The sequence below is a fragment of the Oratosquilla oratoria genome, chromosome 34 (genome assembly GCF_046742065.1).
Source record: "Oratosquilla oratoria isolate Oo_2021 chromosome 34, ASM4674206v1, whole genome shotgun sequence".
NCBI classification, from domain to species: domain Eukaryota; kingdom Metazoa; phylum Arthropoda; class Malacostraca; order Stomatopoda; family Squillidae; genus Oratosquilla; species Oratosquilla oratoria.
Window position 1 is genome coordinate 7,135,679 of NC_134810.1, and position 10,818 is coordinate 7,146,496.

The 10,818-nt window shown below is 38.0% G+C and overlaps 1 protein-coding gene across 1 annotated transcript; it reads right to left on the bottom strand.

Moving 5' to 3' along the window:
• Positions 1–2,811: 2,811 nt before the first annotated feature.
• LOC143018403 (uncharacterized) lies at positions 2,812–3,871 on the bottom strand. Its single transcript, XM_076173760.1, has 2 exons — positions 3,739–3,871; positions 2,812–3,522 (listed from the first exon to the last, which is right to left on the bottom strand). Exon 2 carries the CDS (start codon positions 3,520–3,522, stop codon positions 3,145–3,147), a length of 378 nt encoding a protein of 125 aa, XP_076029875.1. The 5' UTR covers positions 3,739–3,871; the 3' UTR covers positions 2,812–3,144.
• Positions 3,872–10,818: the final 6,947 nt, after the last annotated feature.

Genomic DNA, 10,818 nt, shown 5'->3' on the forward strand with positions numbered 1-10,818 from the left:
TGTCATCCCCATCCATACAGTTGTCTAATTGTTTCTTAAAACAACTGATAGTTTCAGCGCTCACTAAGCCTATTCCATTTGTCGACCACCCTATTACCAATTCTTGCCTATTTCCTTCTTAAATCTAAATTTGTCCAGTTTAAATCCATTACTGCGATTCCTGCCCTTTTGTTTTAATATGAGGACATTGTTTGCATCAACCTTGTTAAAGCCTTTGATCCACATGAATACCTCTATTAGATCACCTCGCACTCTGCGTCTTTCCAGAGAGTGTAAGTTAAGGTGCCTAAGCCTCTCTTCGTAAGGCAAATTTCTGAGTCCATGTATCATTTTGGTCATTCTTCTCTGTACTGATTCTAGTGAATTGATGCCCATTCTGTAGGATGGAGACCTAAACTGTACCACCTAGTCATATATGGGTCTATCTATCGCTAGATAGAGTTTGATAATTACCTATGCATTTCTATTCGTTACCGTCCTAGCAATGAAACCTAATGCTCTGTTAGCTTTATTCCTGGCGCTAATGCACTGTTTCCTGGTTTAGAGGTCCGAACTCACTAGAACTCCTTAGTCTCTCTCGCACTAAGTTTCCTCTAAAAGCGTGTTATCTAAGCTGTATTTATTTTCGGGGTTGTGTACCCCTACGTTTAACACTTAGAGATATTGAAGTTCATTTGCCATTTCACCGACCATGTGAACAATTTGTGTAGATCATCCTGTAGAATCTCTGCGTCGTCTCCTGACCTATTTTGGCGTTCTATTTCAGTGTCGTCCGCAAACTTACTAACATCACTATTTAGCCCGTCGTCTAAATCGTTTATGTACATAATGAACAACAAAGGACCCAGCCCTGGGGACCCCACTAGTAACATTGCCTCACCTAGATTTTTACTCCATTTATGGTGACCCGCTGTTTTCTGTTACTAATCCGAGCTCTAATCCATTCTAACACTTTTCCTCTTATACCATAGGCTTTGATTTTATTTAGTAGTCTCTTGTGTGGCACCTTGTCGAACGCTTGCTAAAGTCAAGGTAAATAACAACGTAATTACCATTGTTAACTGACGCCTTATATACTTTTGTGTAAAGGGATAGAAGATTAGTCACACGACTTACCCTTGGAGAAACCGTGCTGTGTATCCCGAACTAAATTATGTCTTTCGATATGTTCTCTGAGTCTATTTACTATTATTGATTCGAGCATTTTTCCTATAACCGATGTCAAACTGATTGGCCTGTAGTTGCATACAGACGATCTATCTCCCTTCTTAAAAACAGGAACAACGTTTGTCTGCCTCCAAGCAGTAGGCACAAAACCAGTGTCTATCGATTTAATAAATATTTCAGTTAACTGGTCGCAGATTTCAAATTTACACTCCTTAACCCATTAAATCCCAAGTTTTTTTGGTCAGGAATTTCCACGGTTTTCTGTAATCTAAGTAATGTGAAGGGTTATGAGAGACAATATATAGTGGTTGTAATGCTTTATTTCCTGCAGTAAGCTTATAAGAAGCTGTCCTCAAATGAGGACACTGGGATAATATAATAGCTTTGTATAGTGATAATCTGTTGGCAAAGGATACTATAAAGAAAAATATATATTCTTCTCTTTTTGTGTGTTTGATGCTGAAAACTTGTAAAAATAAATCTGATATTCTAAAAAAACATGATATAAAGTAACCCAATACAAATAAACTGAATCATGAAAGCCAATATATCATTTTGCATTCACTTTTTGTGATAAGGGGCAAAACATTCTATACAGAGTGTTACATTGCATTTAGCACAATATGTTCTTGGTTTCTTGGAGCAAGGTTTCCTTTGGCACCGTCTTTGTTGTTCCCGTTTTGCAACAACATGGTCCTTTCCGTCATACCGAACATCAGCGAATTTCGTAGATGGGCTTGGTGCGTTACTTTTTCTCCCCAGTTTTCTGCCTGCATCTCCCAACTTCAAATATGGCACACATACTGCTCTTTTGAAGCTTACTAAGTCAAGGTGTTCCTTTCCTTGATGTAGGAATTTATGAATGATCCACGCATTTACAATCTTCATGTCTAATACACGTGTGAAGAGCGGCCAATACCACTTCTTTCCCCGTAGAGAAGTTGCGTATTTCCCAGTCAACCAGTCATGGTGATCTACACCTCCCATATAAGCATTGTAGTTGTTCAGAAAATTTGGCTGAGGAACATCACCTTTTGCTTTGATATCACTTTGCCATCTCTTAACCTTTTTGACATGTTCAATGGTATCATAATTTGTTCCAACACACACACACTTGTTGTCAGACCACCTGACAAAAAGAATTTCTTCATTTGTGTCAAACATATAATCATAGGTGCCTCGTTTCTCTTTTTTCTTGATATTTGTTGGCCGTAAAGGACATTTGCTCAATCTGCTTTCCCTGACTCTGCCTGTGGCCTGATAACCGAGATTCCTAAAATGAACTAACAAATCATACCCAGTGAAAATTTTTGTCAAATAAAAAAGAATGAGAATTTGGTACTTTCACTGCCTCTAACATTCTCCAAACAACCTTTGTTCCGAGTAGCAGGCCATCATTATCATCATTTCCAGAACTCTTGCCACAATACAAGTCAAAATTATAGTAGTAATCTGAGGCTCCACATACAGCCCAGAATTTATGCCCAAATCTGATGGGTTTACCTCTCATAAACGGCTTCAGTGAATTACGTCCATAGTACTTCACAATCATTTCATCTACGGATATGAATTCCTCAAATATGCCAAACTGCTGAAATGACTTTTTGGCTAGTGACAATAGAGACCTAATTTTTAACCCTTTGTCATGTGTATTGTCCATGGCATCTTCATTATTGCAAAAATGTATAAGACTTTTCACAAGCTGATAACGATTTCTTGACATTGCCCTTTGAATGATTGGGACCCCGAGATCTTCCTCACTTGACCAGTAATCCCTCTCAGAAGGAACTTTGTGATATCCAGAAAATAGTAATATTCCAATGAATGTTTTCAACTCATCAACACTGAATGTAAAATCACACATATTTTTACATGAACTTGCATAGCGAACTGTCTCTTTGACAATGTGCTCATAGATGCCGGGAGTCATAAGTTTCTCAAACAGTTCCAGAGGTGATAAAGTATCTAGATTATCTTTCATTTTCTGCAAACAATCCCTGTGATGTTCGGAACGCCCTTTGACCTTCCTGTATTCAGGAGTTGTGTGTTTCCATACGGGTTCAGAGTCACAAAATTTGCGTTTTTTCTGGATGATGTAGCGGCTTTAGCTTTATTTTCAGCATGTTCTTCTATCGGCACTCTATCCACATGAACTTCTAAGGTACCAGGCACATCTTGAACAGATATCTCACCCATTTCATCTTCAGCTATATCCTCCTCGTCAGTCAGTTCATCTACATCCGGTGGTACAATAATCACATCAGCTCTTTCAGCTGTATCTTCCTCTTCATCCTCATCAAATAATAATTCAAGGGCTCTCTCAACTGTGAGTGCAGAACGTTGTCTCTTCGCCATCTGTGATGAAACAGAATAATATACATAAGTTTATAAAAGAGAATAATCATAATAAAACAAAAAATAACAATTTATTCTGTATTTTTTTTTATTCTTAAATTTTGGCCTGTATTGGCCATGTGAGGGGAAACAGATCCCTCGCACATTGACACTACTATTATACAGTAACTATATAACTACTATAACTAAATAGTTGCACTATTATAATGCACCAACCTTTGAAGCAGTATTCAGTCAGATGTGTTGCCTACGACGATCCGAGCACCAATGACGTATTAGTGGATGTAGCAGGCACCGTCATCCATGGCATGTTGTAACATGAATAATCAGAGGGAGTCGCAGGTTCTTTTATCGTTTTCCTGTTGTGACCTGTGGTACCACATGCTTCTATTATATTGTCCCAGTGTCCTCATTTGAGGACAGGCATTTTATAACATTGCTGGCTTGCTGGGTACTAATAATAATTACCTGATATATAATGTACATGGTAAATCAACGTCTTAGAACCACGTTACAACACATATAATATCGGAGTCGATAGAGTAGTACTCTGTCTTGAGGATGAAATTTTGGCTTATTTGTGGCTCAATTTATCACTGAAATTGAACCCCAGCTAAATGCTTTTATGAAACATAGCTTTAACATGAGGTTCTTGTAAAAACATTCTAGTTTCTATTTTATGTATCTTTGAGTTATTCTATTTGCTTATATATGAACATAACAATAATATACCCGGTGTCCTCAAATGAGGTCAGAGTATTTTTTCCTTTCGTAGGATTGATAATCATTTGTTTTAGGAAATTATCCTGCACCACATGTAAGAATTGTTTCGCTTCATGATCTACTAAAGTTTCCCAATCAATGTTTCTATAATTCAAATCTCCCATGATCACAGCGTTTTTGTACTGGAACGCTCTGCGAATTTCATGAATCAGGGAATCAATCTGCTCAGTGCTGGGGTTAGGAGGTCTATACAAGACGCCAATAATGACTTTCTTATTCCTACCTATAATCTTTACCTAAATAGTTTCCATATAGTCCTCTTCCTTAATCGAATTGTTGATAATACAGTTTATTGTATTGTTACGAAAAGTGCTACTCCTCCCCCACTCCTGCCAACCTTAGACTTGTGAAAAAACTTATATTCTTCTATTTCGATAACCGGGAGGAAACATCTATCAGACACATTGATCTAGGATTCAGTAATAGCTATGATATCAAAATTCTCTACACATGCTTTACCTCGCAGCATTTTTTTTATATTATGCTTCTGCTATTTGTATAGTAAACTTTAAGTTTATCTTCCCTCCACCTGCTTTGATGATTCTTTTCACAGTCCCTCTCTAGTTTTTTTTTCTATTGACTAAACTACATTCCAATATTTCCCCCCTACTCCCACGTAATCTACCCGAAGAAACCCTGTAGGATGCCTACTTCTCGCTCAAGGGATTCAGCAAGGAGCCGAAATCCTTTGGGCGACAAGTGCACCCCGTCCCTTGTATATAGATGATTCCAACAGTAAAAGCTGTCCCAGTTGTCAACAAATGCCCATCCATTGGCCTTACAATGTTTTGCCTGCCTGTAATTCATTGCAATAGCCCTGGAATGCCACATGCCTCCAACTCTACGCCTCGGAAGGATTCCACATACAACAGGAACACCTCCCCTATTTCTAATCTTGTCTAGCGCATCTCGGAACCGCGCAAACAATTCCTCACTCCCTAACTTACCTATATCATTGCCCCCGGCACTTAAGCAAACTACAGGGTCCTTACCTTCCCCTACTAAACACACTTCAATCCTATCTCTAACATCTCCTATCCCCGCGCCGGGGAAACACACCTGCGTCCTATGTTTTCTATCTTTATCGCAGAAAGTCTTGTCTAAGTACCTCATTTGACTGTCTCCTACAACCAAAAACCTTACCTGTGGGCAAGGATCCAGTGTCTGCCCTTCCCTTCTTCTCTTTTGTTTCATTTGCTTCTTCCTGCAGATTCGCTAGAACTTGAAATGAGTTCTTGCAAGCGAGCGGGGCTGGTGAGGACTTTTTTCCACTAATCCGCATCTTGTTTTTCGCCGTTTTCCATCCAAACTCATAGCTGGTATTGTCTTCCGTATTTTGGGCCTCCGAGCGAAGAAATCGATTCTCCTCTTTAAGGCACTTTACAGCATCCTCCAAGGCTTCAATCCTACTAAGTGGATATTGTACCTCATAGGCGCTGAACACGGTAACACAACCACTCACCGTATCACTAACTGAAGCACTTACCCGGATGACTTGATCTGAGTGACGACTACTGCTCAATATATATATATATATATATATATATGTATATATGTATATATGTATGTATATATGTATATATGTATGTATATATGTATGTATATATGTATGTATATATGTATGTATATAACGTAGAAACCACTGTTGGAGTAGAAATGACTGGAAACGGGGAATCTATATATTTGGATTGCAAACTGCAATCCTCTTCAGTAGATACAATTAAGAGAGAGCGTGCTGTTTAAGTAGCACCCTTAACAAAAAAAGGGGAACATGGGAAGATGTCTCTACCCTCGGCTCACTCCGTATGTGAGGTCAGGAGGCAAATGAGCTTTCAATAGGTTGGTGATGAAGAGTCCGGACATTATGTCCGGGGACCATTGCCCCTTTGAAATGTTCATGTTGGGCTGATATTCAATGATCGTAGATTCTACCATTTTTCTCCTGAACTCGCATCTGGATTTATAAATAAGCTCAGCTTTGTCCCAATCTAAACAATGTTTAAATTGCTTAACATGTTGGAACACAGCTGAGCTCTCTTGTGCATATTTAATGGAACGTTTATGTTCAATCATCCTGGTATTCAAATCCCTTCCAGTCTGTCCGATGTAAACTAAGTCACAACCTTTACATGGAACCGAATATACCCCTTGGCTCTGCTCTTCTTTTAACCTTTGGTGGACATTTACCACCTTTTTATTAATGGTGTTAGGGTAATAATTAATCAAATTTAATTTGCCTTTGGGAAGAAAATTGGTCAAGGGAATGAATGATTCAGAAAAGGGAATGATTAAAGAGCTCTTGCCCAATGAAAAATTAGAGGAAGTGGGGGTGGTGTTGAAAAAATTGGATCTCGCTCGGCTGAGGGCTTTGACCAAGAACCAATCCGGGTAAGCTAAATTACTAAGTTGAGATTTTATAATGTTTAATTCTCCTTCAAGAAACTGGGGGCTGCAAATTCTAAGAGCTCGAAGAAATAATCCTGAGGCGACGCTACTTTTTACTTTGTCTGGCTGACCGCTGAAAAAAATGAAGATAACTACCAGAATGGGTTTCTTTTCTATAGACGGTAAAAGCAAGCTTGTCTCCGTCACGAACAATGAGAACATCTAAAAAGGGTAGCTTACCTTGTTCTTCCCATTCAACTTTAAACTTAATGTTGGAGGCTAACGAATTTAAATTAGCAAAGAAGTTATCGAATGAACCCCAATTTTCATCCCAAAGAGTGAAAATGTCATCTACGTATCTAAACCAAACCATGTCTGCGGGTTTAATGGTAGGCAGAAGAACAGACTCAAAGTATTCCATGTACAGATTGGCCAGTACAGGAGAGAGATTTGAGCCCATACTACAACCAAATTTTTGTCTGAAAAAAAAATTCTGAAAGGAAAAAACATTTGATGTGACACACAGGCGAATAAGCGCAATGATTTTTGAAACGGGGAGTGGGAATTTGTCCTGAAATGGTTGTAGCTTGGTTTTCAGGAAGGATAGAACGTCATCAATACAGACATGTGTGAAAAGAGAAATTACATCCAGGCTAAGCATTTTTCTACTAGAAAAATTCACTTTTTTTTTTTATTTTGTGATGAAATCCTCTGAGTGTTTTAAATGAGAATCGGAGAAAGTACCAACAAACGGGGATAAAAGGTTTGCTACGTGACGGGGACAAGCTTGCTTTTACCGTCTATAGAAAAGAAACCCATTCTGGTAGTTATCTTCATTTTTTTCAGCGGTCAGCCAGACAAAATAAAAAGTAGCGTCGCCTCAGGATTATTTCTTCGAGCTCTTAGAATTTGCAGCCCCCAGTTTCTTGAAGGAGAATTAAACATTATAAAATCTCAACTTAGTAATTTAGCTTACCCGGATTGGTTCTTGGTCAAAGCCCTCAGCCGAGCGAGATCCAATTTTTTCAACACCACCCCCACTTCCTCTAATTTTTCATTGGGCAAGAGCTCTTTAATCGTTCCCTTTTCTGAATCATTCATTCCCTCGACCAAGTTTCTTCCCAAAGACAAATTAAATTTGATTAATCATTACCCTAACACCATTAATAAAAAGTAAATATCCACCAAAGGTTAAAAGAAGAGCAGAGCCAAGGGGTATATTCGATTCCATGTAAAGGTTGTGACTTAGTTTACATCGGACAGACTGGAAGGGATTTGAATACCAGGATGATTGAACATAAACGTTCCATTAAATATGCACAAGAGAGCTCAGCTGTGTTCCAACATGTTAAGCAATTTAAACATTGTTTAGATTGGGACAAAGCTGAGCTCATTTATAAATCCAGATGTGAGTTCAGGAGAAAAATGGTAGAATCTACGATCATTGAATATCAGCCCAACATGAATATTTCAAAGGGGCAATGGTCCCCGGACATAATGTCCAGACTCTTCATCACCAACCTATTGAAAGCTCATTTGCCTCCTGACCTCACATACGGAGTGAGCCGAGGGTAGAGACATCTTCCCATGTTCCCCTTTCTTTTGTTAAGGGTGCTACTTAAACAGCACGCTCTCTCTTAATTGCATCTACTGAAGAGGATTGCAGTTTGCAATTGTAATATATAGATTCCCCGTTTCCAGTCTTTTCTACTCCAACAGTGGTTTCTACGTTATTGACAAATGTGTGATTACATTTTTCACCTGTAATATATGTACACACACACACACACACACACACACACACACACACACACACACACACACACACACACACACACACACACACACACACACACACACACACACACACAGACAGACACACACACACACAAACACACACACACACACACACACACACACACACACACACACACACACACACACACACACACACACACACACACACACACACACACACACACACACACACACACACACACACACACACACACATATATATATATATATATATATATATATATATATATATATATATATATATACATGCACAAATTTCACAAGTCACACGTGAATCACAAATATGCAGAGTCCACTAGGAAAAGGAAAAACACACGGAGTCCGAGCGCTTTCGTGATATATTCACATTATCAAGGAGTACAGAATTTTTTTCTGTACTCCTTGATAATGTGAATATATCACGAAAGCGCTCGGAGTCCGTGTGTTTTTCCTTTTCCTAGTGGACTATGCATGTATATATATATATATATATATATATATATATGTGTGTGTGTGTGTGTGTGTGTGTGTGTGTGTGTGTGTGTGTGTGTGTGTGTGTGTGTGTGTGTGTGTGTGTGTGTGTGTGTGTGTGTGTGTGTGTGTGTGTATTTACCTAGTTGTATTTACCTAGTTGTATTTTACGGGAAGGGGAGCTATGCTCGTGGGGTCCCGTCTTTGTATCTCATTTTATCTAAACTATTTTTAAATTCATGTATTGTTTTTGCACACACCACTTTCTCATCTAACTTGTTCCAACAGTCTATTACTCTGTGAGGAAAGCTGTTCTTTTTCAAATCTCTTCTATAGCTGTCTTTTTTTATTTTCTTTCCGTATCCTCTTGTATTTCTGTCATCCCATTATATCAGATTCTCTCTATCAGTAATGTCCATGCCTTTCATGATTCTGTAAATAGCTATCAAATCTCCTCTCTCTCTTCTTTGCTCTAGTGTCTGTAGTTCAAGTTTTTCTAGTCTCTCTTCATATGATAGTTTTGAGAGTGTTGGTGCCAATTTTGTAATTGCTATTTGTATTCTTTCAAGTTTTTTTTTATTTATAAAAAATTTTGTACTTGGTGACCATATCGTTGCTGCATATTCCAATCTTGGTCTTATCAGGGTGATTAGGATTTTCTTCACCATTTCTTCATCCAGGTATGTAAATGCAACTTTGATTGTTCTTATTAAATTATAAGTTTCTCCAAAAATCTTATTTATATGTTTCTCAGGTGACATATTATTCATAACAATGACTCCCAGGTCCTTCTCATTTTCTACTTTTTTTATTCCTTCTTCTCCCAAATTATATGATCCTGTTATTCTGATTTTGCTTTTTCCAAATTCCATTATACTACACTTTTTTGTATTGAACTCCATCTCCCACTTCCTACTCCATTCCTGTACTTTATTTAGATCTCTCTGTAGTGATTCACAATCTTCTTCTCTTTTCATTCTTTTTAGTAGTTTTGCATCATCTGCAAAGAAGCTCATATAACTTTCATTTCCTTCATCCATATCATTAATATATATAGCAAACATTATTGGAGCCAGTACTGTTCCCTGCGGAACACCGCTTATTACTTTATCCCATTTTGAGTGCTGGTCTCTTATCACTACTCTCATTTTTCTTTCTTGCAAAAAGTCTTCCATCCAATTTAGCAGTTTGCCCTGTATTCCTCCTTCAGTTTCTAATTTCTTAAGCAACTTCTTATGTGGTACTTTGTCAAAAGCTTTCTTTAGGTCTAGAAATGCACAGTCCGCCCATCCATCTCTTTCTTGTATTATATCTATTAGCCTTGAATAGAAATATATTAAATTGGTGACGCATGATCGTCCTTGTCTGAATCCAAATTGCCTTGGATTTAACACTTTGTTTTTTTCTAAATATTTTACCCATCTACTTTTGATAATTCTTTCACAAATCTTTGCTATTGTACTTGTTAGAGAGACTGGTCTATAGTTTGTAGGTTCTTCTTTATTTCCTCCTTTATATATAGGTACTATATTTGCTTTTTTCCAATCTTCTGGAACTTTTCCTTCTTTCAAGGAACTGTTTAGTATGCTATGTATTTTGTCTGCCAGTTCATTCCTGCATTCTTTCAGAATCCAGTTTGCTATTTCATCTGGTCCATGCGATTATCTGACATCAAGATTACTCAAGTGTGTCAATATTTCATTCTTTGTTACTTCTATTTCTTCCATAGGGGGGACTTTCTCTTTCCATTCAATCTCTTCAGGTTGTATGTTCTCCCTTGTAAACACTGATTTAAAATGTTTGTTCATAATTTCCGCCATTTCCATTTCCTCAGTGTATTCAACTCCCCCTTGTCTTACT